The 27,044-nt window shown below is 39.3% G+C and overlaps 3 protein-coding genes across 8 annotated transcripts in view; 2 read left to right on the top strand and 1 right to left on the bottom strand.

Moving 5' to 3' along the window:
- LOC129769468 (uncharacterized) overlaps nucleotides 1-27,044 on the top strand; it is a 565,408-nt gene that overhangs the window by 356,195 nt on the left and 182,169 nt on the right. For all 6 annotated transcript variants that reach the window (XM_055771806.1, XM_055771799.1, XM_055771792.1 and 3 more), the window contains one exon: nucleotides 7,268-7,378. In XM_055771806.1, coding sequence (XP_055627781.1) covers nucleotides 7,268-7,378 — 111 coding nt within the window. The remainder of the gene's footprint in view (nucleotides 1-7,267; nucleotides 7,379-27,044) is intronic.
- Nucleotides 9,006-10,297, top strand: LOC129769515 (general odorant-binding protein 83a-like). Its single transcript, XM_055771841.1, has 2 exons — nucleotides 9,006-9,483; nucleotides 9,561-10,297. The coding sequence occupies exons 1-2, from the start codon at nucleotides 9,052-9,054 to the stop codon at nucleotides 9,576-9,578; spliced, it is 450 nt and encodes a 149-aa protein (XP_055627816.1). The 5' UTR covers nucleotides 9,006-9,051; the 3' UTR covers nucleotides 9,579-10,297.
- On the bottom strand, nucleotides 23,711-24,390 carry LOC129769523 (general odorant-binding protein 83a-like). Its single transcript, XM_055771853.1, has 2 exons — nucleotides 23,890-24,390; nucleotides 23,711-23,830 (listed from the first exon to the last, which is right to left on the bottom strand). Exons 1-2 carry the CDS (start codon nucleotides 24,319-24,321, stop codon nucleotides 23,813-23,815), a joined length of 450 nt encoding a protein of 149 aa, XP_055627828.1. The 5' UTR covers nucleotides 24,322-24,390; the 3' UTR covers nucleotides 23,711-23,812.

Below are 27,044 nucleotides of genomic sequence, written 5' to 3'. Positions count from 1 at the left end.
CAATCACACTCATCACACTCAATTCTTAAACCTATCTTATATCTAATATGTATTTACATTTCATCTTATTCTTAAGAAGGGATCCGATCTCTCACAAAGGAAAAGGAAAAGGAAAAACTAAGGGTATAAGGACAATCACACACGAAGATCGATAGCTTTAAGGAATACATATATTTGGGACATGTAATCAAGGTCTAACCGAGCCAACACGTCTCTCACCGGCACCATGGGCTGCCTTCCTCGGGCCCGAAGGGTGACTACTAAATTCGATCTGGCGACAAGATACAGCTCGCACGACCAAACAACGTGCTCGATGTCGTGGTAACCTTGGCCACAAACACAAAGATTGTTGTCGGCAAGATTAATACGAAAGAGTAGCGCATCTAACGAACAGTGATTAGACATGAGTCGGGAGAAGGTGCGAATAAAGTCCCGACTCAAGTCCAGACTTTTGAACCATGGTTTGAGGCTAACCTTAGGGATAATCGAGTGGAGCCACCGGCCCAATTCATCTTCGTTCCATTTGCGTTGCCAGTTAATAGGGGTATTTTTGCGGACTAAAGAATACAATTCATTGAAGGCGATTTGACGCTGATAAATATCGCCTTCAATTGCACCTACCTTTGCTAATGAGTCAGCCCTCTCATTACCCAGAATTGAGCAATGTGAAGGGACCCAGACAAAGGTAATGACATAACAGCGTCTGGATAAAGCACTCAAAATTTCTCGTATTCTCTCAAGGAAGTACGGCGAGTGCTTTTCCGGCCTCACTGAACGGATAGCTTCGACAGAGCTAAGACTATCCGTTACAATGTAATAGTGTTCAACAGGTCGTGAGGCGACGCTGTCCAGTGTATCGCTGCCAATTCAGCAATATACACTGAGCAAGGATTCTGAAGACTGTGTGAGGTGCTAAAAAATTCGTTGAACACTCCAAATCCTGTGGACTCATTCATAGAGGACCCATCAGTAATGTACATATTATCACAATTGATATCCCCATACTTTGCATCGAAGACCGTTGGAACGATCCTCGATCGAAGATAATCTGATGTTCCATGGATATCCTGCTTCATGGACAGATCAAAATGCACAGAGGAATTGATGTAGTCAGGAAAACAAACACGGTTGGGAATATACGAAGAAGGATTAACCTGCATGGAAACGAATTCATGATATGAGCTCATGAATCCAGAATGAAAATTTAGCTCGATCAGCTGCTCAAAATTTCCGATCACCAATGGGTTCATAACCTTACACCGGATGAGGAACCGAAGAGATAATAAATTGAAGCGATCTTTTAGTGGGAGTAGGCCTGCCAAAACCTCGAGACTCATGGTATGCGTTGAGGGCATACATCCCAACGCGATACGGAGACAAAGATACTGAATTCGCTCGAGTTTAATGAGGTGTGTTTTGGCAGCTGATTGAAAACAGAAACTGCCATACTCCATCACTGAGAGAATAGTTGTTCGATACAACATTATAAGATCTTCGGGATGGGCTCCCCACCAGGTGCCGGTAATTGTACGGAGAAAGTTTATTCTTTGTTGACATTTTTTACTCAGATACCTAATATGGGCCCCCCAAGTACATTTAGAGTCGAACCAGACCCCAAGATACTTGAATGACATAGCATGAGTGATCGGTTTACCCAAAAGTTGAAGCTTTGGTTTTGCTGGTTTATGCTTCCTAGAAAAAACCACCATCTCTGTTTTCTCCGTGGAGAATTCGATCCCTAGCCCAATGGCCCAGGTTGAAAAATTGTTCAAAGTATCTTGTAAGGATTCTTGCAGGTCGGATTCGTTTGATCCTACGACAGACACCACTCCATCATCTGCAAGTTGTCTTAGGCTGCAATTTTGTGTAAGGCAATTGTCAATGTCGCTTACGTAGAAGTTGTACAAAAGGGGGCTTAAACATGAGCCCTGGGGGAGTCTCATGTAAGAGACCCGACTTACTGCCGAATCTCCGTGAGAAAAGTTCAAATGTTTCTCACAAAGCAAGTTATATAACATATTATTCAATAGAGGCGGCAGACCTCGAGAGTGTAATTTGTCCGACAAAACCTCTATTGAAACAGAATCAAAGGCCCCCTTTATGTCCAAGAATACTGAAGCCATTTGTTTTTTTTCGGCGTAAGCCATTTGAATTTCTGAAGAAAGCAACGCAAGACAATCATTCGTCCCCTTGCCCCTGCGGAACCCATATTGTGTATCTGAGAGTAGGCCATTCGTTTCAACCCATCGATCAAGGCGAAACAAGATAATTTTCTCCAACAATTTCCGTATACAAGACAGCATTGTTATTGGGCGGTACGAATTGAAGTCGGACGCGGGTTTTCCGGGTTTTTGAATAGCTATAACTCGTACTTGTCTCCAATCATCTGGAACAATATTATGCTCCAGAAACCGATTGAATAAGTTCAACAAGCGATGTTTCGCCACATCAGGGAGATTTTTCAGCAAGTTGAACTTAATTCTATCCGATCCCGGAGCAGAATTGTTACATGAAAGGAGAGCAAGAGAGAATTCTACCATCGAAAACTCGGAATCAAGATCGCACCTATCTTGTGGTATATCTCGAATAATTCTTTGCACTGGAGCGGAATCGGGACAAACCTTTCGTGCAAAATTAAAAATCCATCGATGTGAATATTCCTCGCTTTCATTGGATGAAGAGCGATTTCTCATGTTTCGAGCCACTTTCCATAATTTTTTCATTGACGTTTCTCGTGATAAACCACCCACGAAATTTCGCCAAGAAGCACGTTTTTTCCCTTTGATCAAGTTTTTAAATTGATTTTCAAGGTCCAAATACGTTTGAAAATTCTCAATGGTTCCACGTTTCCGAAAAGCTTTAAATGCATTCGATTTATCTCCATAAAGCTTGGAACACTGGCCATCCCACCATGGATTGGGAGGTCTTCGACGAATAGTGGAACCTGGGATGGGTTTCGTTTGAGCGCGAACCGCGCTGTCATAGATCAAACGAGAAATGAAGTTATACTCCTCCAATGGAGGTAAACCATCTCTGGAATTGATGGCTAGAGCAATCGCGTCCGCATATTTTTTCCAGTCAATGTGTCTTGTGATGTCGTATGCTATGTTTATTGATTCAGAAGAATTGAACCCATTGGTGATAGAAATTTTGATTGGCAAGTGGTCACTACCGTTGGGATCCTGGATTACATTCCACTTGCAATCTAACGATAGTGAATTCGAGCAAAGCGAGAGGTCAAGAGCACTTGGGTTAGCAGGAGGTTTAGGTACACGTGTTGTTTCCCCAGTGTTCAAAACGGTCATATTGAAGCTGTTACAAAGGTCATATATCAACGATGAACGATTATCGTCGTACGGTTCCCCCCAGGCAGTTCCGTGAGAGTTGAAGTCTCCCAAGATTAATCGTGGCTCAGGAAGGAGTGAGCACATGTCAACAAGTTGCTTGCGGCTAACCGCAGCTCTCGGAGGCCAATACAAGCTGACTATACAGAGGTCTTTGCCTCTGATGTTTGCATGACAAGCAACAGCTTCGATCCCTCCAATAGGTGGAAGGTCAATTCTAAAAAATGAGTGGCACTTATTGATCCCCAATAGTACCCCTCCGTATCTGTCATCGCGGTCCAAGCGTATTATATTAAAATCGTGGAAAGAGAGATCATTTTGAGAAGAGAGCCAGGTTTCGGATAGAGCAAAAACATCACAATTGAGTTTATGAATTAGAAATTTGAATGTATCCAATTTAGGCATAATACTATGACAATTCCACTGTAAAACAGTGATATCTCCGACCTCTCTATTTAAATTAGACATCAAGAGAGATAATCATTGCAAGGAGGGGCCATGTTTGCATCAATTGCTGCAAAATTGTCTTTAGTACTGGAAGCATTGCGGTGACAATGGTTCTGATGGAGTCGGAAACATTAAAACACGTGAAGATTTGATCCACAAGGTCAGACAACTTTATAAATCCCGATTGGGAAGTTGAACTTGACGGAAAAACAGGGACAGTTGGGGTTTTTGATGTCCCCTCGAGTGCTGGGTCGTTCGAAGGTGAACTATTACCACGGAGGCCAGGAGGGACCTGATTTTGCTTATCCGCTGCACTCGATTTTTTGGGCAAGCTAACAGGGGGTATCACCGGAGGGACTTGTCCTTGAACTTTGGGAGTGGTCACATTTTTGCGCCGGGGATTCCCTTGAGAAATAAACGGCGTGCCCCCGTTAGCTGTATCCGCTTCCATTTCGTCAACTGGCAACGTAGCGAAGACATTGTGTGTATTGATTGGTTGTTGTTCTTGAGCCAGTGGAGAAGCGCCCTTCAAAATTTCTGCGAAAGTGCGTTTAGAGCGTTCCCTCAAAGAGCGCTTCTGTTTCAGTTTCAGCGAGCCTTGTATGTTTCACAAGCTGAGAGCACGTGTGGGGATCCCCCGCAATATGGACACTTATGCTCAGTCGCACTGCAGGATTTCCCCTCATGTTGTTCTCCGCAAGTGGCACATCGTTCTTTATTGGCACAATAAGCAGCCGTGTGACCAACTTACTTGCACTTTAGACAAGTCATTGGCTTTGGAATAAAAAGTCGCACGGCTAACCTCAATTTATCTACCATCACGTAGTCAGGGAGAGCTGAACCAGCGAAGGTGACTCGAAACGAGTTGGACGGCGTAAATTTCTTTTCTTCTCCTTCATGGGAGACTGTTCCGAGCTGGCGGCAACCCAAGATCTTAACAGTCGTCGAGGGCAGTTTTTTAAAACGGCCGGTACCTTCACTCGTAATGTATTCGCACGTCAAGCCCGTTTCGGTTATCACACCCTCAATTTCGACTATGTGAGAGGGAATGTAGACCCGATACTCAATTGTAAAATGCTGATCGACAACAATCTTGTTTGCGTCTTTTCGATCATTCACGACAACTCGCAATTTGTTTGGTCTAACCTTCGAAATTTCCGAAACGGAGGTATACCTTGCCAGATCTTTCGCGATCTGCATGACTCTCAACGCCTTTCCATTTGGCTTAGGCCTGAAGAAAACAACCCAGGGACCAGTTCCGGGCGCATCTTCTGGATAGACCTTGACACGGGGAGTGGGAATAACAGGGGGGAAGGCGAGGACGGGGATTGAGAGTGGGAAGGCGAAGGTTGAGAAGGAGCGGGAAGAACAGAGGGAGAAGACGAGGTTGAAGGTAGAGTGGGATCGTTAAGGGCAGATGGGAGATTTGCTAGTTTTTTGGAGGGAGGCTTGGTAGGGTTAGCTGACTCGTCCCCAGAAGAAGTATCTTCCGTATTTGGAACACGTTTGAGTGACTTTTTTTTATCCGTTAGGAGGGAACTAGAGTCAGAGACCTCCATATCCGAAGGTCCCCCACTCTCTGCCATTTTAAATTTTCACTTATATTCTAAGTATTTTTTTAAACAATATTTCACAATAAAATAATTCACAAAAACAAAAAAAAAACTTATAATTATTAAATATTTTCTCTCAGTATATTTAATGTTATTCACCTATGAACGCACTCCAGTGTAGATGAACGGGAGCGTGCTGAAAGCTCGTTGGTGGTGGGAATGTGCCTACGACACCACTACACACAGTCGTCGGTGAAAGCTTACCCGCACTGTCACTGTTGGCACGATGACTCGGCGAAATCTCCAATGTCGGCGAAGCAGCGACAAAACAAAAACCAATGTTTGGCTTTCCGAGGATGAAAGCCTCTATCCACTTGCAGGCAGGGCACTTCACTCACTATCCAGATAGCGAAATGAACTCTTCAGCGGCAGAAAAACAACAATCACGCGGTAACCGATAACGGAACTTGGACGCGACTTTCCTTCGTCTGGTTACTTCGGGCAATCGGCGAAGAATGACAATTTTACTATAACATCGTTTAATTTTGTGTACTTTATTCATGAAAACGCAATAAAGTGTTTGTAGTGAGACAAAATATTGTTACGTCACACTGGAATGGATCGTATACTTTTCGTGTCGTGACAACAACTTCTGGAGACAGTTGATACTCCTCTATTTTTGGACCGATCTCAACCCAATTTTGTGGGTTGTTGACCTTCATTGTTTGCTCAGAGAAACCCAAGTATAAAAATATTTGAACCTATGTTCATCTGATAAACTAAAAAAATGCTCCATTTTTGTGACGTGCCAACGCTTCAAGATACCTGTTTTTCAAATGCTTATTTCTCATAAATTACAAAATGAAACGAAGATCTTCCCACGGCTCTCCAAACAAGCATTTAATCACTCATTCAATGGTATATAGACATTGAAGTTTGATTGAGCATGTGCGGAGATATATCAAGGAACATAAAAATAGTGAAAACATAAAATATTTTAAATATAATTATGCAGTTTTTGAAACTTGTCTCTTTTAAAGGTTGGTGCATAAAAATTAAATTTGTTACAAAAAAAATATGATATATCTAGTGCTTATTCAAATAACGTTTTTCTCCTAAAACTAGATTTGAAATTTGGTTCTCTGGTGCATAACCTCATGGAATGGGTCATATACGGAACGTTTTTCTGCAATCCTTTCCAGCTACTTCAAGCAGTTGCTTCGAAATTTCTGAAGTTTGCTCCGATAGCTGTTCTAACATAAATTGCAATCCGAAGTCAGCTTCTTAAAGGGTGCAGTTCTTCCGGCATAGCAGTTCAACAGCGACGAGAACTGGTTCGAGGGCATCAACCAATTCCTTTATCGTTATCAGTTCTTCATCGCTGAAGCTTATCCTGTGTCTCGTCTTCAGATCGAGCAGCGATTTTTGAACTGAAGCCCGGAGGTCGTAGAATCGGCGCAACACTGCCAGTTGTGTTTTTTATCTTATTTTGATTCTCGAGTGATATTATAAAGCGACATAAAGGCAAATATTTTTATGGTGTGAAAATTAAAACTACCGAAATTACCGGTTATTGATTGTAAAATTACCGGTAATTCGATAATGAAAAATGCCACGGTATTACCGGTAAAACCGGTTAACAATCCCTAGAGTCAATGCTCTCAATTTTCGTCGATTTCAGTTTGTTTTACTGTGGAATTATCCTGGATAGTGTATGAATCAAATCTTGGAGAAAATAAAATTGGATATGTCTACTAATCATTAAAATTCTGAACAAAAATAATTATTAAAGATAAAACTGTGTCATGAAAACGTGACATGGTTTCTGATTTGGAACCCTTAAAGAAACATGTAGACCTACATCAAAAGAAGTTTGTAACTTTGTGAACGCAAACAACTGAATCCTGTTTTCCCCATTTTCAGTTCCTCCACACCAAATATTGGTGTACGATGCTTCCGGACGAGATGTTGCTGGTGCTATTGGACCACTTCAGGAAGAAGACAATCTAGTTCTAACTTGTGAGGTTAGAGGAGGTAAGAGATTCGACAAATAACTAAATCTAAACCAGAGCAAATGATCCAGAATGATTCACACATTTTTTTTTGTTTTTACCATCTACCATATTATCATTTTGAAACATTAATAATAGCAAATGTCAATCTTATCCTTTACCTTCACACCCATCTTTTGAAAATATTATAATATCTATTCTCCTATAATGTGTATAATCTGTAGATGAAATACTCATATAAATCAGAACACAAAAAGTATTCAACAAATTCGAAACATTTCTGCAACGAATTTTGTTACATATGAAGCCATTCGAAATTGTTATCTAGGCCGGATGATCTCTATGTAAGTAATGGGTTGGAATTTGAGGATGAAAGTATCTGCACTCGTTTGAGCGCAAAACATGCAACACACATACACAACCACACCAGTTGGCCAAACCGTGTGTACCATTTCATCTTCCCGTTGGCCATTAGGTTCAATTAGCAGCAGCAGTGGCAGCAGTTGATGCCGACGCAAGCATCTGCCTTTGGCCTGGCAACGCAAATAAATTGGATCTCTCGATACCAACCCATGGCGGCTACGGCGGATAACGATCCATCGAGAATCAAGATAATCTGTGTGGTTCCATTTTCAACAGAAGCAATAAGCCACCCACACTCATAATGCACTTTTCGAAATTCCTGCCTATCATCCGAAGATAGCTCGGATAGACGAGTGCAAAAGGACTAAGTTTATGCGGTTAGTCTGGTTTTGTGCTCGGAACTCTCCTATCGCCCTCAGCTAGAACCGGTAGGAAGCCATCGATGACCGTGCGGCAAATAGAAGCTGAAAGCTTCAATACTGTTGAAGATAATATTTATGCCTCCGTTTTGGAGTCAGTTGCAGCTGATGACTTCCGCAAGCGGAATTTTATGAGCGAGCCACTATCGGTTTGGAGGCATCCGGATGAAAAAAAGTCCTATAAATTAGCTGTTAATATCGCTAGAATACGTGCCGTTTTTGGCATCGATCCAGAGAATTCCCCCTGTGTTAATCTGAAATTTGCAGGATCCGCGCACAAAATATCACAAATATCATAATTCGGCAATTTACGAAACACTCCAAAAGCAAGGAGAAAGAAAACGACATTTACTGTTCAAAAAGTGCCTATTTATGTTCCAACTTTGTAAATAACTTTTCTATCTTTTGGTTTCGTACTTTTTGCGAGGGGGGGTTTCGTACTCCCAAAATGGAACCTGCTCACTTTATCATAAGTAATCTAAATGCAATTTAACTTTTCAGACCAATTTATGTCACGTAATGTAAATACAGTTCGAGAGTAGCAAGCGAGTCGAATCGCTCCGAGAAAATGAAATGCTTTGAATTGTTTATGCTCAAACAGTCTGTGAGCAGAAGCTTCCGAATGTCGCCTTAATCGGATGTGTGTAATCGCAAATGACTAATTAAACACTAGATGCTGATTCATGCCACCACTTGGGCTTGTTTAATTCGAACGCAAAATTATAAGCTTCACTCATTCTGAACGGTATTAATTATCTTGTTCAATAGAAGCATTTGTTCGTCAACAATGTTTATGCTATATTGAAAATTCCTTCATTTCAATGCTTCAGAGTATAGATATATAAAACAGACATACTGTCATGTATAGAAGCCTAGTGTGGACGGGTTCAAAAGAGCAAACTAATTACAAAAAATGCACAAGCTGTACTATCGGTGGATATTTGTGATGATAACCCAGTGGATCCTGTCCACCCTGGTTGAGGCAGCACCACAACGAGAGCCAAATTTTCCACCCGCCTCGTTAATCGAAATGACGGCGGATAAGCATCGGTCATGTGTCGACGAAACTGGTGTCAGCGAGGACTCTATCGCCCGTTTCAACGGACCGGAAATTTTTGACGATGACGAACGACTCAAGTGCTATATGGATTGCATGTTCCGTAGGTTTAACGTTACTGATCCGGACGGCGAGGTGAATATGATTGAGGTGTATCATGCAATTCCCAAGCAGCTGAATAGCGTCGCCTTGAAGGTCTCGAATGTGTGTCGTGACTCTGTCGAGGGTTCTACCCTCTGTGAGCGGGCATTCTCCCACCACAAATGCTGGAAGCAAGCTGATCCTATCGTAAGTGTACTACACGAAATCAAGGTCGTGGTGATTAGAATGGTGTTTTTATTCGGACAAATTGCTTCATTTTACAGCACTACTACCTTTTCTGAATGGGGGATTGCCGCGGTGAGGATTCTACGGAGCAACGAAATATTCAATGTGTCATACGAACAATTGACTTTCATCGTTCGGAAAGTATAGTATGTTATAGAACTACCACCTATTCAGAAATCTCTGGAAAATGAAATCACACGGATGAAGCCACTATAGAAGTCTTATCCATACGAGAGATATCGATCCCATGTCCGACATTTATCGCACCTTGCATGGCAAAAGTTAATTCATTTGTTTTCTTTATTGACAAACTGTATTGCGATTAGATAACGACGTCAAACAGTAAGTGGGTTTGCTACGAATAGTGTTTCGCGTTCTGCTCATATGTTTAGTTTGTTCAGTCGAGGTGAACACAATTTGTTTACATGCGTTTTCATCGCAGAACATATTCCCACAAGTTGAATGCTGCTCTGCGAATGAGACGAAATAAAGTGGGATAATTGTCCTTTCTCAAGGCACCGTGTTCATAGAATTTTTGTGAGTGTGAGCCCTGAGAAATTAACATATAATATGTTCACATTACCGTTTAAAACCCGCAGCCCAAGATGAAAAGTTCTTCGAAACATACTTCCTTTAATGTTTGAATCGTTGATTCGTGATTTCGAAATACATATATAGAACAGATTCTTAATAATCTGTGTACGAGTATTCCTCAACGGATCTAATGTATCAACAATTTAAATAAAACAATAAAACTTTTTTTTTATTTTGATCACTTCTGCTATTTCATTCAAATGATGACCGTAACATAATGAAGTGAAAATTTCCAATTATTTGCTCGAGCATTTTGTCAGTTTTGGTCTCCAATTTCCGATCGTTGCCGGAATATCCATTAAGACTTCATTAAGACTTTCATAAGCCCAACGTACAAGAATTTGAAAAAGTATCTACAAATAAATCACCACATAAACATAAAAATGTGTTTTTTCTGTTTTGCAGAATCAGCTCCATTAGAAAATAATAGAAGAGTCTAAACCTAGGGACACGGACGTTACTTTTACATAGGACTGAGATTGTTCGGAACAATTGCTTTTTTTTAATGGTTTCATTGTTCAGACATATGTTTCTATATTTCACGTCACACGTATCTACACTGTGGGTCATGAAAATATCACCTTGGTATCGATGAAATAATTATTTTCAGAAGTAATGATTTTCTATGGTATTTCAGCCATCTTACTAACCCACTCCACCTTTTCCGTAGATAGAAATCAAAGGCGTGGTCCTACGTCAAAAAGCCTCTCCACAATAACGATGAGCTCTCCTCAATGTTTAGGAGACAATGTTTCGCAAAATATCATTACATTCTTGTCACACCCTGCAAAATGTAACAAACCTCACTCTAGCGATGTGCTCGATTTTCGATTTTCAATTTTCAATTTGTATCCCCAATATGTTCCCAAAAGACGTAATCCTACGTCAAAACAAATGGCAGAAAATATTGAAGTGAAATGTTTAGCTCCGGGAATTACCATTTTTGTATGCATATAGAACATTTATAAACATTTATGAAATAAGAATTTAGAAATTAGAAATAAAAATTGGTGAATTGACTCATAGTAGTAAGGGATATAAATGTTTGAAATAAGTGGTGGTGTTGGTTATTAAAATTTCTCCGATGGAGTTCTAACTCCGGTTGTTTGAATTATCAAACAGCAACTATCTCGCACGGCTATTTGAATATGATGCTTGTTACACTGCGATTTGACCCTAGAATGTATAGATACATAGAACACTAGCTGACCCGGCAAATTTCGTCTCGTCCAAAATTTATTTTTCGTTGTCACATCCACGTTTTCTTATTAAGCGCACGTTAATGGGTTCAATCGCAAAAAATATTCATTGATTGATCTTTTCATCTACCCTTTAAAATTACCTATAAAATTCCTAGTACTCTCGTTCAAGATTTTTCAACCACAAATGTTTCTAAATAACATGTTTCTCCGTTACATGGAATAAATGTTTGATACAGAAAATATGCTGGAATGAAGACAGCCCTAAATCGGACAATTCCTTTCTTGAGTTATGCTCTTATCAACACATTCGGTGAGCCATTTTAATATATATATATATATATATATATATATATATATATATATATATATATATATATATATATATATATATATATATATATATATATATATATATATATATATATATATATATATATATATATATATATATATATATATATATATATATATATATATATAGATGAAAGACGATATAGGATATGTTTTATCACATGTTTAAAAATCCATTTTCACCTTCGAACGAAGATCAATTTCGTTAGCGCAAACATCAAATGGACTAATAACGCTTGTCAATATGTAATTGTAGAACATATGCGAATTGAATTTTTCGAACTTTTACATTTTATTCAGAGTTTTCCGAAAAATTTTCAACTGTCATGTTTGGTTGAAATATGTGTATTATTTTTATGGGACCTCCTCTACATTCCACAGGAAGGAGGGGTGTCATACCATCATAGAAACATTTCTCGTACCCAAAAACCCTTACTTGATTAGTTTTCGAGTAATGCAGAAAATTGTGTTTCATTTGTATGGCAGATGGTACAAGGTTCTCGTTTGGTCACTAAGTTGGATTGGAGAGCGGTATATGAAAATAGTACGAAAGAAAGTGTTTACCTGAAGCATGAAGGAGAGTAGTTAAATATGAGACCGAGAACATAGTAAAATCGTATCGTATTTTCTTAGAACTCATTACAGTAAATATAAAAACATAATGAGTGGTATTCATGATGTGCATTATGTATATTGGCATAAAGTTAAATAATATCGAACAAAACAAAAATAATGATAGGTTCGATTTTGAAGATATTTATGAAAATCATCTGGCAACCATTCCTTGCGTTCACCATTACAGTATATGGAATTTATATTAGCCGTATTTGTATGTTTATGAATATAAATCTAAAAATAAAATCATTACATTCAACCTTCGTTTCAAACAACTTATGCAGTAACCAAATCACACAATAAAAATTAACAAATGCTGGAAATCTCTTATCAATTATTGCTCCTTAGCTCCAGTTTTATTGACAATTTTGTTTCACTCGATTTAACCGTACGATAATACATATGCAGGGCGGACTCGATCATATACGGTTTCTGATTTCTTTTCACTGTATATAATCGAATCTTGTATATAATCGAGTCAAAAAAAGTTTTTTTTATTCGTGTTTTATGCATATATTCGTTTATTGAAAATAGAAGAAGAAATTAATTTTTGATTCATCCCCTTTAAGTCAGAAAACACTTTCCTCACATGAAAAATATGATAGGTATTTTTTCCAGAATCTCTCGGAAGGTGATAGAGGGTCATATTTAATGAAAAAAAATCCTTCTACGCATATGTTCGAATTTCAACAATGACAGAGTTATAGAACTTTTCTTTTTGTTTCGGACTTGGTTGCCTCAAACTGGTTCTACATTGAAAAGTACGCTACGGAAGACGATTCTGTTGCTTTCATTCGAAAGATGAGAAAATTTAGTACAGGATACAGGTACTGGAACATCAAATTTGTGGATTATAATAACATTTTGGAAGTGAAAAGCTTAAAAGTTAATAATTTTTAATGTGTTATGTACACTGTACATGTACTAGCCATTTCAATTTCACTTAATGTTGAAAATTTATATTTCTTCTTGAAATAAGTCATAAGGTAAATGATTTTGATTTGTCCATCCGCAGCGGCAAGTAGAAGTTTATTTCTTTTTTTCTCCTTTCTATCATTTCTTCCACTTTCTGTGCATAACAAATACCATTGTTTCGCTGGGTGTTTACGTAATCATCAAGCGTTGGCATTAGGGTGACCATCTTCATATATATTGCACTTGAACATTTGTTGGAACTTTTTTCATTTTTGAATTTAATTTAATAAAAATTAGTTTGAATAACTATAATTTTCTACTGTAACTAAAATAGAAGTTTATCTTATTATATTTATTTTTTAATTTTTTTTTATTACCAATAAATTCTGTTCATATCGAACAGTTGACGAAATTTATTACTATGCCAACGCCAACGTATATCTCTGATACGGAACCCCTTGAAGAACCGGAAGGTGAAGTAGAAATTGGAATAGAAAACGTAATTTCTGATGATGAGGAGGATGAAGAAAAACTGGATTTTCGTCAAAAAGTATACCCTGAGGGCTCCAAAGGCCCATTCATTGTGTACTTTAGGCGAAAATCCAAACCCCTCAATGTTATTCGCATATCTAAAGAGCTGACAAAAAACTTGTCAGATGTTACCGAGATTACTCGGATGGGGCCGGACAAATTACGAGTTGTCGTCTCCAGCCGGACCCAAGCAAATGATATAACCCGTTGCGATCTCTTTGCGATTGAGTATCGCGTATACGTGCCCTGTCGTAACGTAGAAATCGACGGCGTAATCACCGAAAAGGGTTTGACCCGAAATGATATACTCAAGGATGGAGTCGGTCGCTTCAAGAACTCTTCGCTTAAAACTGTGAAGATTCTTGCATGCGACCAACTGAAATCCGTATCTATTATAAATAATAAGAGAGTTCTCAGTTCGACAAATTCTTTTCGAGTAACCTTTGAAGGCTCCGCCCTTCCAAACTTCGTTTCGATAGATGCGCTTCGTTTACCTGTTCGATTGTTTGTACCCCGGGTAATGAGTTGCAACAACTGCAAGCAACTTGGTCACACGGCCGTCTACTGTTGCAACAAAAAGCGTTGCGCAGATTGTGGAGAGAGTCATGATGGGACTTCTTGCACAAAAGAGCGCAAGTGTCTTCATTGCGACGGGGCCCCCCATGATCTTTCTCAATGCCCGGTGTACATACAAAGAGGGGAAAAAATCAAGCGTTCCTTAAAGGAATTTTCAAAACGGACTTATGCAGAAATGCTTAAGAATTCCGTGCCAACGACGCAGGACAATCTTGCAGAACGACGAGCCTGTCGCTGACGCTCCCAATGCGGGAAGTTCTGGTACATCGCAGGGTGCCATCAGGAAAAGGAAAATTACTACTTTTCCATCACTCCCCAGTAAGAAGTCCGAAATTTCCCAAGTTGGATTGAAACTTCGAACCGAACGTGCTGAAAATAGACCGAAGCAAGTACCTCCTGGTTTGCACGGTTCTTCTACTAACCAGGGGTCCTCAGCACGTTCCGGAACAACACCCAATACGTCTGTTCCTTTTTCGCGGTCAAAGCAACAGTCACAACCTGGCTTGTTTGCGCTTTCTGACCTGGTGGACAACATTTTGAATGCTTTGAATATTAATGACTCTCTTAAAAGCATAGTATTATGTGTGCTTCCGGTAGTGAGAACATTCTTGAAAGAAAAATGTGCCTTTTTAGCAGCGTTCATTTCCCTCGATGCCTGATTCAGTGCAAGAGGTCAAGGAATTGACCACTGTAATACAGTGGAATTGCAGAAGCATCATCCCTAAACTAGATCAATTTTAATTTTTAGTTCATAACTCTAACTGTGATGTATTTTCCCTCTGTGAAACATGGCTTTCTTCAGCCGACGAGCTGAATTTCCACGATTTCAACATTATTCGCCTCGATCGAAATGACTCGTTTGGTGGCGTACTATTGGGAATTAAAAAATGTCACTCCTTCTATAGAGTCACTCTCCCATCGATGACAGGCATGTAAGTTGTTGCTTGCCAGACACAAATCAATGGCAAAGACCTCTGCATTGCTTCGATATATATCCCTCCCAGAACTACGGTAGGCCGCCATCAGTTCTTTGATACTATCGAGGCAATGCCGGAGCCGCGGTTAATATTAGGTGATTTCAACTCCCATGGAACAGCATGGGGATCACTCTACGATGACAACCGTGCCACTTTGATTTATGATCTGTGCGACAACTTCAAATTGACAGTTTTGAATACTGGGGAAGCAACCAGAATAGCCAATCCTCCTGCACGGGCAAGTATGCTAGACATATCTCTATGCTCTTCTTCGTTATCCCTGGATTGCATGTGGAAGGTAATCCAAGATCCCCACGGTAGTGATCACCCACCAATAATTTTATCGATCGCTAATGAATCAAGCTCTCGTGAGTCAGTCAATATTTCGTATGACCTCACGAAGAATATTGACTGGAGAACATTTGCGGAAATAATATCTGAAGCAATTGTTTTAATGCATGAACTTCCTCCACTCGAAGAGTATAACTTTATATCGAGTTTGATTTACGAAAGCGCACTTCAAGCTCAAAAGAAACGTGTTCCTGCTACCACTTTCCGACGTCGTCCTCCATCACTTTGGTGGGACAAGGAATGTTCAAAGGTCTACCTTGAAAAATCATCCGCTTTCAAAAAATTCAGGAAAACTGGATTAGTGGAATGGTTTCTAAAGTACCAAGCTCTAGAAGCCAAACTAAAAGGTTTGATTAAAGCAAAAAAGCGTGGATATTGGCGGAAGTTCGTCAATGGTTTGTCAAGGGAGACCGCTATGAGCACTCTTTGGAATACGGCTAGGAAAATGCGTGGCTGGAACCATACAAACGAAAGTGAGGAATACTCTGACCGATTTTTAACTTTGCAAGGAAGGTTTGCCCCGACACCGTTCCTGCACAAAACGTCGTACGCGACATTCCACTTCAAAGCGATTATGAGAATTTTTCGATGGTGGAATTCTCAATTGCCCTTCTCTCATGTAACAATTCAGCTCCGGGGTCGGACAAGATTAAATTCAACTTGTTGAAGAATCTTCCCGACTTGGCAAAACAGCGTTTGCTGAACTTGTTCAACAAGTTTCTGGAGCTGAATATTGTCCCGCATGACTGGAGACAAGTGAGAGTGATAGCCATACGGAAACCCAACAAGCCGGCTAGCGATCACAACTCGTATAGACCGATTTCAATGTTATCCTGTATTCGTAAATTGTTAGAGAAAATGATTCTACTTCGTTTGGACAAGTGGGTCGAAACGAACAATTTGTTGTCAAATACGCAGTTTGGCTTCCGCCGAGGTAAAGGGACAAATGATTGTCTCGCGCTGCTATCTTCTGAAATCCAAATCGCATTTGCTCGCAAAGAACAAATGGCTTCCGTTTTTCTCGATATCAAAGGGGCATTTGATTCAGTTTCCATGGAAATTCTCTCAGAGAAGCTTCATAATCGTGGACTTTCACCAATTCTCAACAATTTCCTGTACAATTTACTGTCAGAAAAGCACATGATTTTCTCTCATGGCAGCTCGAAATCTTCTCGTTACAGTTTTATGGGCCTACCACAAGGCTCCTGCCTAAGCCCCCTCTTGTACAGTTTTTACGTCAATGATATGGATGATTGTCTAACTAGAGACTGCACGCTGAGACAACTTGCAGACGATGGAGTTATTTCCATCACGGGTACTAATCCCGTCGTTCTGCAAAAGTCGTTGCAAGATACCCTGAACAATCTGTTCACGTGGGCCCTCAAGCTGGGTATCGAATTCTCTACGGAGAAAACTGAAATGGTCGTTTTTTCTAGGAAGAACGAACCCGCCCAATTCCAGCTTCACCTATCCGGCAAAACGATCAAGCACTCGATGTTTTTCAAATACCTTGGAGTATATTTTTACTCTAAATGTACACATTGCGTATTTGAAACAGAAATGCCAGCAAAGAATCAATTTTCTCCAAACAATAACCGGAACATGGTGGGGTGCCCATCCAGGAGACCTCATTCAGTTATACAAAACAACGATATTATCAGTGTTAGAATATGGCAGTTTTTGCTTCCGATCAGCTGCCAGGATTCATATTCTCAAGCTGGAGAGAATACAATATCGTTGTCTGCGTATAGCCATGGGGTGTTTGCATTCGACACATACGATGAGTCTCGAAGTTTTGGCAGGAGTACCCCCGCTTACTCTTCTGTTCACAGAATTATCCTACAGATTTCTCATCCGTTACAAGATCATGAATCCATTGGTGATTGATAACTTCGAAAATCTACTCCAACTGACTCCTCAGTCAAGTTTTATGTCTTTATACCATGAGTACCTTACCCACGACGTGCACCCTTCACCAGGCATCCAACCAAGTTTGCTTCCCATACTTCTGCAATTCCTCTGTCATTTTTGATCTGTCCATGCGACAAAAAATCCATGGAATCCCAGATCACCTACGCTCCGATTCTATTCCGCCGATATTTTCGGCAGAATATGGGAAAGTTAGATCTGATAAAATGTTCTTTACTGACGGTTCATTCATAAACGGGTCCACTGGCTTCGGCATCTTCAATGACAATTCCAGTGCCTCTTTCAAACTCAAAGATCCTTGTTCCGTGTATGTCGCTGAACTGGGTGCGATATATTACGCATTAGCGATCATTGAAACATTGCCCATCGGCCACTATTTTATTTTTTCAGACAGTCTCAGCTCAATAGAGGCAATCCGCTCAATGAAAGTTGATAAATGCTCATCTTATTTCCTAACAAGAATAAGACATCTTTTGAGTGTTTTGGTCGAAAAATTATTCAAGATTACCTTAGCATGGGTTCCCTCTCATTGCTCGATTCCGGGGAATGAGAAAGCGGACTCGCTAGCTAAGGTGGGCGCTTTAGAAGGCACACTTTTTGAAAGGCAAATTGCTTATAATGAATTTTTCCACATTCCTCGTCAGTATACGCTCGTAAGTTGCCAGCGCATGTGGAGTGAAGATGAGTTCGGTCGTTGGTTACACACGATTATCCCTAAGGTCTCGACGAGTGCATGGTTCAAGGGATTGAATGTAGGTCGTGATTTCATTCGCGTGATATCTCGGCTTATGTCCAATCACTACAACCTAAACGCGCATCTCTATCGCATTGGGCTCGCAGCAAACAATCTTTGTGATTGTGGCGATGGCTACCACGACATCGAGCATGTTGTCTGGTCGTGTATCCGGTTCCATACTGCTCGCTCTCAGCTCTCTAGAGCACTGAGAGCACAAGGCAGACAATCGGATATCCCCGTCCGGGATATCTTAGGTAGCCGGGATCCTGATCTTCTGCTTCATCTATACCTGTTCTTCAGAAACGCCGATGTCAACGTTTATTGATGTTTCCTTCGTTGTGCCCCCGTTTCATATCCCTCCTATCCGATCGATAAACTTTTATTTAGTCGCGGCAATACATACACACACTCTTTACAGATGCACGGGCCGAAGGTTGTGCAGTCCACTGATCATTCAACAAGAGCCAAAGGTTGTACCGCTCATGACAACTCTACACGAGCTGATGATTGCGCCGGCTAGTGACCATTCTATCCTGGATTCCTCGAGTCGAGAAAGACGCACCACGCTAGATATGAGGTACAGACTAGGGGGGCGTTGCTGATTAATGGTCAGCTGCATCCCAATAGGAAGTATCCCGTGTCGGGCACACGTACAGAGCATCGAAGACTGCAACATACCAATTGTGTTCTCATAATTATTATTATAATACTAACCTCGAGCCAACCGCGAGTAATCGGTTACATATTACTAACATATTTGTAAAACAAAAATTGTCAAAATATTGGACTCCCGGCCCCGTGAGGCTAACGCCATATAAAAATATATATTTTGGAAAAAAAACACTTACAAATATTGTAAACATCATGCTTGCACACCATTTGTATCAGATTTACATAGCTAAACCATTAAATTAACGCATTTTGATGAAATCAATTCTGATCATGAGTTGTCCAATTCAATTATGTTATTTTGTCCACATGATTGCTATGGCAACCGCTTGGCACGCTGTTGTTTGTTTATTGTGTCCTTCGCGGATAGAAGAAATTAAGTTTCTCTGTGTTGAGGGTAACACTTTTAAAATGCCCTAGAAAAGGCAATATTCCGAAGAAAGTCTAAATTATGAACGAATCAATATGATGACAGTAATCTTAAACATTGATAAATGCAATATCTACTTGAAAATTTGAATTTTTTCATTCAACAATGGTTATTTCTAAAACTGGACAAATCATGATCATTTTTTTGGACAAACCATTATTAGAGGTGGTCAAACCATGATCAAAATTTCTCTTTGAGGAAAACCGTTAAAAAACATAAAAATTTAAATAATTTCGAAGCCTTATGGTAGTATTAGCAACTAGAGACTTAGGGCTTTTCAACAAACCCAAACTCGTATCGATTATGTGTGATTTTCAAGAAGAAAAATCGATTTGCATTTACTAGTAGCGTAAAAACACCCCAAATCGGACAAACCAAGATCATTTACCCTATTTGAAATCGAAATCGAGTCCAAAATTGTATATAATCAAAATCACATGAGGGGCGTAGAATGAAAGGGTTGTAAGTGATTTCTCTACATCGACTCTCACTTTTGGTCATAACTTAGTTGCAAATACATTCCCAGCTGTATTCGACAATGTGAAAGATAGGTTAGAACCTTTTCTATCGGATTCTATAGCAAACTTAAATTGGAACGTTTTTGCAGTTGAGTTATTAACTAAATGAAAAGTTGATGAAGAGAAATCGTTCAAGTCACTTACACCCCTTGCATTCTGAGCCTCTCACATATAATCGAGTCCATATATAATCGAGTCTGTGTATAATCGAGTCAGACCTGTATAACCATAAACATTCCCACCTTTCAACCGTTCATTAAACACCTCGTGGTATAAATCTGTCAGTTATGCATACACTCTTTTTCGAAAAAGATTGTATTTATATAGTGATTGACAATCAGCAAAAAGTAAAACTGATCCCTATTTAAACAAATAACGAAACGAATAAGTTCAGGACGAGAAAAAAAATCAGCCCGCATTAATTAGGAATTGTATCAGAAAACTAATTGTGAGTAATTGTTATCTAAAAAACAAAAAGATAACCTTAATATAAATTACAAATTAATCGTCATATATTTACCAGATACTTACCTTGGTATAAATTATTCAAAAAGTCTTAAAATTGTGATTCATCCTGAAATAGATACATGCCTTTAAAACAATAACTATGAACTATAATAAAGTTGATTTGAATGTATAACGAAGAGGAAACAACCTCACCTCACGTCAGTATAATACGACGCGCGTGTGATCTGTAACTATATCTTTACCGAGAAAAATTATTTCTGAAAGAATCACCTCGTATTTACACTAGTTTCATGTGTCCGATCAAGCTATTAGCATTACTGTGCTATCCTAAAAATCGTAGGGTATCCGTACCGATGTATTGACGACGATATACTAGTCAGAAAACGCCTTTTGCCACTGCTACTATCCGTATAGTAGCACCCAAGGCTGACTTCCCCTTTCAGAATACAAACTGACTGCGTAATAAACCTTGATCACGCCCTGAACACTGATTAAAACAAAAACGGGAAATTGGAAATTCTGCTTTGATCTTATCATTTTGCAGAAGCCTTTTCGAAAGAGCTAGCTTCTACTTTGTTAGCTTGAACTTGAGATATTCTCTTGAATAAATTTAACCAAATCACTATTAACACGTTGAGCCCCGATTTTTTCTTGCTGCGCTTTCCATGAATCCCGCTTCAAGAGCGTTTGCACGGTATCAGTGTCGTTCCCAGTTCTCGAAGATAATTATTGCATAAATAGAAAATAGTCAGAAATTTGACCGGAAAGACATTTTGTAAACATCCGAAAACAAACCGTATATATTTTTATTTTTTTATTCTGTAATTGGCTCTCTCAGTCAGTCAGCGTTTTCCTACCAAAAAGCTCAACGTCGGCCCCTAGGGACCGACGCTGGGTTTAACGTGTTAAGACTGAGGCGCCTAACATCATACAGAATATGTGCCTAATGGAAAATGGATGGATGATAGCCAAACTAACATCAACACCTCGTAGCCAACAACCGTAGCCGACAAGGTGACAATATCGCCAAAATAAAAATATTTTCCTGCAAACAAACAAAAACGTTTCTTTTTTCCGTTTTATTATGAAGATATAAAAGACGTACTAACGATGTACAACTGTGTATAACGTTACAACGTTACAATTTTTTGTTCCTATTCAGCCATTTCATGCCAAACCGATATAGTGGTTCTCAGGCTTTCGTCAAAAGTGGTAATTTTCTCCTTTTCGCAAAACATTGGACACGATTTCTTTTTTATTTTTTGACGTAGAACTACGTCTTTCGGGAAGGATGCCAATTCAGAAAAGTCGGGTCAGCTAGTTTGTTAATAAAAAAGAATTTTGTTTCAAGTGTTGGACATTTTTAGATATCTTATATTGTCAGTCTCCTCCTTCCCAAAACTTTCCACGTGGTAAGTTCGACCATAACACCTACTCATCTCCACCCATAAAACATCATACAGCACCCCCTCCTCCCCACTGATAAAAAATTGATGCAATCTAAAATGATATCCGAAGTGGTGAATGAGTGGATTGAATAATAAAATTCCGTAGTTCTACGTCGAAAACTGCGGTCGTGTCCTAGATACAACCCTTTACAATATTATTATTAGGGGCTTCAATTTGATATGTCGATCATCTAAATCGGTTCAGTGGTTCAAATTTATGAATTTTTGAGAAAAGGTAATTTTTGAAAAAAAAGGAGAAAAAATTGATTTTTCGGGCCACCCTAAAATTAAAATAAACACCCTAATAAAAAAATAAAAAAATATGGCCCAATGTTTTGCAATAAAGTAGAAAATTGCCACTTTTAACGAAAATCTGGGAACCACTTTATATGTTTGGCATGGAATGGCATGGAAGAATCTTATTAAAATTATCTGATATTCTGACAATTTGTTGCTGAATGTTTGAATATTATTTCGGATAGTTGGTTTAAATTGTCTCATTTCACTAAATCTCTTCAAATTATCTTCAATTAGTGGCACATTTTCCTACACCGGTGCGAGAATACATTGTTGCGAGTCGAAGAAATTTTCATTAACGAAAAAATCCACGCCAGGACGAGACATGAACCATGACGACATGTGTATATGTTCAACAAATGTATGAAACAATGCATAAACCATACATAATTAAAAACACAACATGTGTTTACATTTCCGATAGATTTTTCACATTTTTGTAGAACAAATTAAAACGACAAATACTGTCCGAATACAAATTTCGATAACCTGAGTGTATTATTATTTGACCCGACAATGCTGCATTCTCTCCAAACAATCAATCCAGACTTGTAGAAACTTCCGGTAGCATAACTGCCTCCCTCCACTGGAAACTCCACTCGAGAAGAATAACTTCCTCACACCAGACAAAGAATAACATTATTATACCGGTTGATGTTCGTTCCATATTTGCTTTTGGGATTTATTCCTCTATTACTTGTTCGCTGTAAAAAAATGGTACGAAACAAACAGCTTGAGGGTGGTGGGGTAATAATGCTACGACGATGCTGACAAATGGAACAGCAACTAGATGATTTTTGTTTCTTTGCGCCGGATTTTATCGGATCGATAAGAAGAGATGTTTTCTTAAACATTCGGTGCTTCGAACCATCAATTCACATGAGTTCGACAAGCGTTAAGCAGAGTACATACGATATCAGAGAGAGGACATAGTTTACTGTGAATCATAAATACGTTGCGGTTTTTTCCAGTTCTGATGATCTAGTTGAAAGCGTCCAGCCTACACGTGTGTTTCCAAGTGTGTAGAGCAATTTCTGTATATGGAGCTGTACTTAAAACCATCAATTTCAACCTTTATCACAGTAAGGGCCAGAAAGACAGCGGTAATACATATCGAAAGGAATAGCTATGTGTCGGTTTTCGTCTATGACCAGTTCCTGCGCTCTAAGGCTACCGAGTTTGGGAGGGCAGACAAAGTTTCACTTCTCTTCTTACACCCATACTGACTTCCTGTGCTTTCTGCTATTTTCCGGTGCTGTGAGTCTGCAATTTGTGTGTGTTTTTTGTTCATTTTTTGGAGTCAGTTAAAAACTCCGTCAGTAATTTGAACTGTGAAGCAAAAAGTTGTTCCGGAACTGCAGAACGACACTTTTAGCCTTGTAATTTTCCGAAGCAAGCATTCCAAAATTTTGGTAGCTGTAGTGGTCAAACATTAAGGTGAAACGCTTATAGTTAGTCTCGGCTGGAAGGATGAAAACAGACTGCAATCTATAAAATAGATCAAGGTTAAAGATCTATTTTATAGATTGCAGTCTGTTTTTATGAACTTTGCGTTCGCAACGAAAGAAGTATTATGTGAGCTACTGGAATGTGAGTGGAATCTAATTTGCCTAATTCATAACACACGTTTTCGAACATTCTGTTTGTCTTTGATATTTATTTTCAAAAGTTTCGAGCAGCATTTCACATTAAATAATAAAACTGAAAATTAAAAAAGAGATGAAGTTCAACTGAATATGAAATTCTATTCCACAACTCACCGTAGGACCATTCTTCTTCCAACAGTTATGATACCACAATGATTTTGAACATTCGTCGTTTCCTTTCACCTTCATGCATTTTATTCCAATTTTCAGCGCATCATCCTCATACTCCGGTGGTATCAATTCCATCATTTTTTGCACATCAATATCGGTTTTGTCACTGTTCCACAAGCCTTGTTCTCGAAAAATGCAAAACAGGTAGCACCCCAATTCCTTAGTTCCTACATAATCCTCGTCGTCTCTGAATTGTGTGATTACTTGATCATCCACCTTAATATTTTTATGGCATATGTCTAGCGCGGGTTGAAATAAATCTACCAAATATTTTGGTGGGTAATTTACATCTCGCAGCAGCGTCAGATTGCGGCCACATTCACTGTGAATGATCGGAACTGCCAGTAAAATGGATACAAGCAGCTTACGTGACATATTGTTGAACCTAAATCTAATAGATGAATTTGAAAAAAAACCTGCAGCAGCAGCAGTAACTGTTTGATGATCGCTTATTAACTGTATGAATTGGAAGCTATGTGCTCTTTAATACACAGTAATCGCCAACGGAAGTGATCATGCGAACGATCATGATATCGAAAGCAATTAAACCGCTTCCGGCTTGTTCAACATCTTTAATGAAAAATTGACACGAGTGTAACAACATGTCGAACTTGTAATTAATGCCTCGTTTGCTAAGCTATGATTAGTTCACATTCGTTTCGTTTTGTTTTCTTCTTTGGATTTCTTGTCCAATACAGGGAAACTTCGATATAACGTACCCTCGTTATAACGTGCCCTCGATATAACGTCACTCGATACAACGTACATTTTACCTCGATATAACGTACACATTTCCAAAGTGTGAAGGAAATTTTTTTTCAATACTTTTTTATAGAACAGAATTATCTAGTGAATTATCCATATTGTGATGCTAAAACAAGTTTTGTGCCTTCAATCAATTCCAAAATACATCTGGTTTTGTGATTCCGGATTCTAAATGAATAAAGCTTTAATCAACAGTACGAAGGGAAACATCATGAGAAAGGCTGGGTTCGTCTTCTGATTGAAGTTATTCATTAACTTTACTAAAACAGCAACACAATAATGTATTATAGACTACGTTTGTGAGTACTTTATTATGCTTCGATATAACGTACAATTCGATTCAACGCACAATTTTGAAAGTGAAATGTACGATATATCGAAGTTTACCTGTACAAATACTAAATTGAGAGAGCAGAGACATGTGGCAATTAAAAATATCTGATTAAGCGTTAATCAGTTGATAATCGATAATCAGCTGATTAGAAATAAAGGGTGATTTTTTTTTAGATTCGTTTTTCAACCTTTTATTTTTGACGGTTCACGCGTGATTCATAAAATGTGTTAAAACTCCAAAACCAACATTTTTGAAGATTTCGAAAAAAGGCACTTCTGATTTGTCCTCTGCATTTATTTTTCATTACTCTCATGAATCACACATTGTAAAAGAGTGTTACTATACAATTGAATGTTACAGTCGCCAAAAATCCAATATTGTATGTTATGGGTTTTTGACATATGACTATTTTTTTTCCAAAATATATATTTTTATAAAGGCTCATATGGCGTTAGCCTCACGGGGCCGGGAGTTCAATACTTTGACAATTTTTCTTATTATCTATGTTAGTAATATGTAACCGATTACTCGCGGTTGGTTCGAGGTTAGTATTAAAAGTGTTTTCGTAATTGGGATGTTGCTGTCTCCAATGCTCTGTACGTGTGCCCGACACGGGATACTTCCTATTGGGATGCAGCTGACCATTAATCAGCAACGCCCCCCTAGTCTGTACCTCATATCTAGCGTGGTGCGTCTTTCTCGACTCGAGGAATCCAGGATAGAATGGTCACTAGCCGGCGCAATCATCAGTTCATGTAGAGTTATCATGAGCGGTACAACCTTTGGCTCTTGTTGAATGATCAGTGGACTGCACAACCTTTGGCCCGTGTGTCTGTAAAGAGTGTGTGTATGTATTGCCGCGACTAAGTAAAAGTTTATCGATCGGATAGGAGGGATATGAAACGGGGACACAACGAAGGAAACATCATTAAACGTTGACATCGGCGTTTCTGAGGAACAGGTATAGATGAAGCAGAAGATCAGGATCACGGCTACCTAAGATATCCCGGACGGGGATCTCCGATTGTCTGCCTTGTGCTCTCAGTGCTCTAGAGAGCTGAGAGCGAGCAGTATGGAACCGGATACACGACCAGACAACATGCTCGATGTCGTGGTAGCCATCGCCACAATCACAAAGATTGTTTGCTGCGAGCCCAATGCGATAGAGATGCGCGTTTAGGTTGTAGTGATTGGACATAAGCCGAGATATCACGCGAATGAAATCACGACTTACATTCAATCCCTTGAAACATGCACTCGTCGAGACCTTAGGGATAATCGTGTGTAACCAACGACCGAACTCATCTCCACTCCACATGCGCTGCCAACTTACGAGCGTGTACTGACGAGGAATGTGGAAAAATTCATTATACGCAATTTGCCTTTCAAAAAGAGTGCCTTCTAAAGCGCCCACCTTAGCTAGCGAGTCCGCTTTCTCATTCCCCGGAATCGAGCGATGAGAGGGAACCCATGCTAAGGTAATCTTGAATAATTTTTCGACCAAAACACTCAATAGTTGTCTTATTCTTGTTAGACATATGACTATGTCTTTGATTTCTATATAGGGGGGTAGCTCTACGTAAAATGTAACGATTCATAAAGTGTTTTCAAACGCATTTTAGTCAAAATTGTTACTGCGACATATGTTCTGTTATATACCATTAGACAGGAAATTTATCCAGCAATTTTTTGCTTGAAACCCGGACAGAAAATATAGTAAAAATGATAAACGATTGACGATTGAAATGGGTATGTTTTTTTTCGATTACACTAACCGCTCACTTTCCTATCCAACGAAACGAGCAATTTTGTTGCCCGTATACGGGCGTATTGCCGATAATAGGTATTAATCAGTTGGCAGAAATAATGGAGGGATAATCCCGGAAGGCGGTTTCACTCCATTATCTACAAAGTTCAATCAATTCGGGCCCATTCACGTCTATATCGTGTTGGTCTTGCTGCTAACAACTTATGTAATTGTGGTCCAGGATGTCATAAT

Source organism: Toxorhynchites rutilus, chromosome 1, assembly GCF_029784135.1.
Source record: "Toxorhynchites rutilus septentrionalis strain SRP chromosome 1, ASM2978413v1, whole genome shotgun sequence".
Classification (NCBI taxonomy): domain Eukaryota; kingdom Metazoa; phylum Arthropoda; class Insecta; order Diptera; family Culicidae; genus Toxorhynchites; species Toxorhynchites rutilus.
This window is presented reverse-complemented; position numbering and strand designations above follow the sequence as displayed.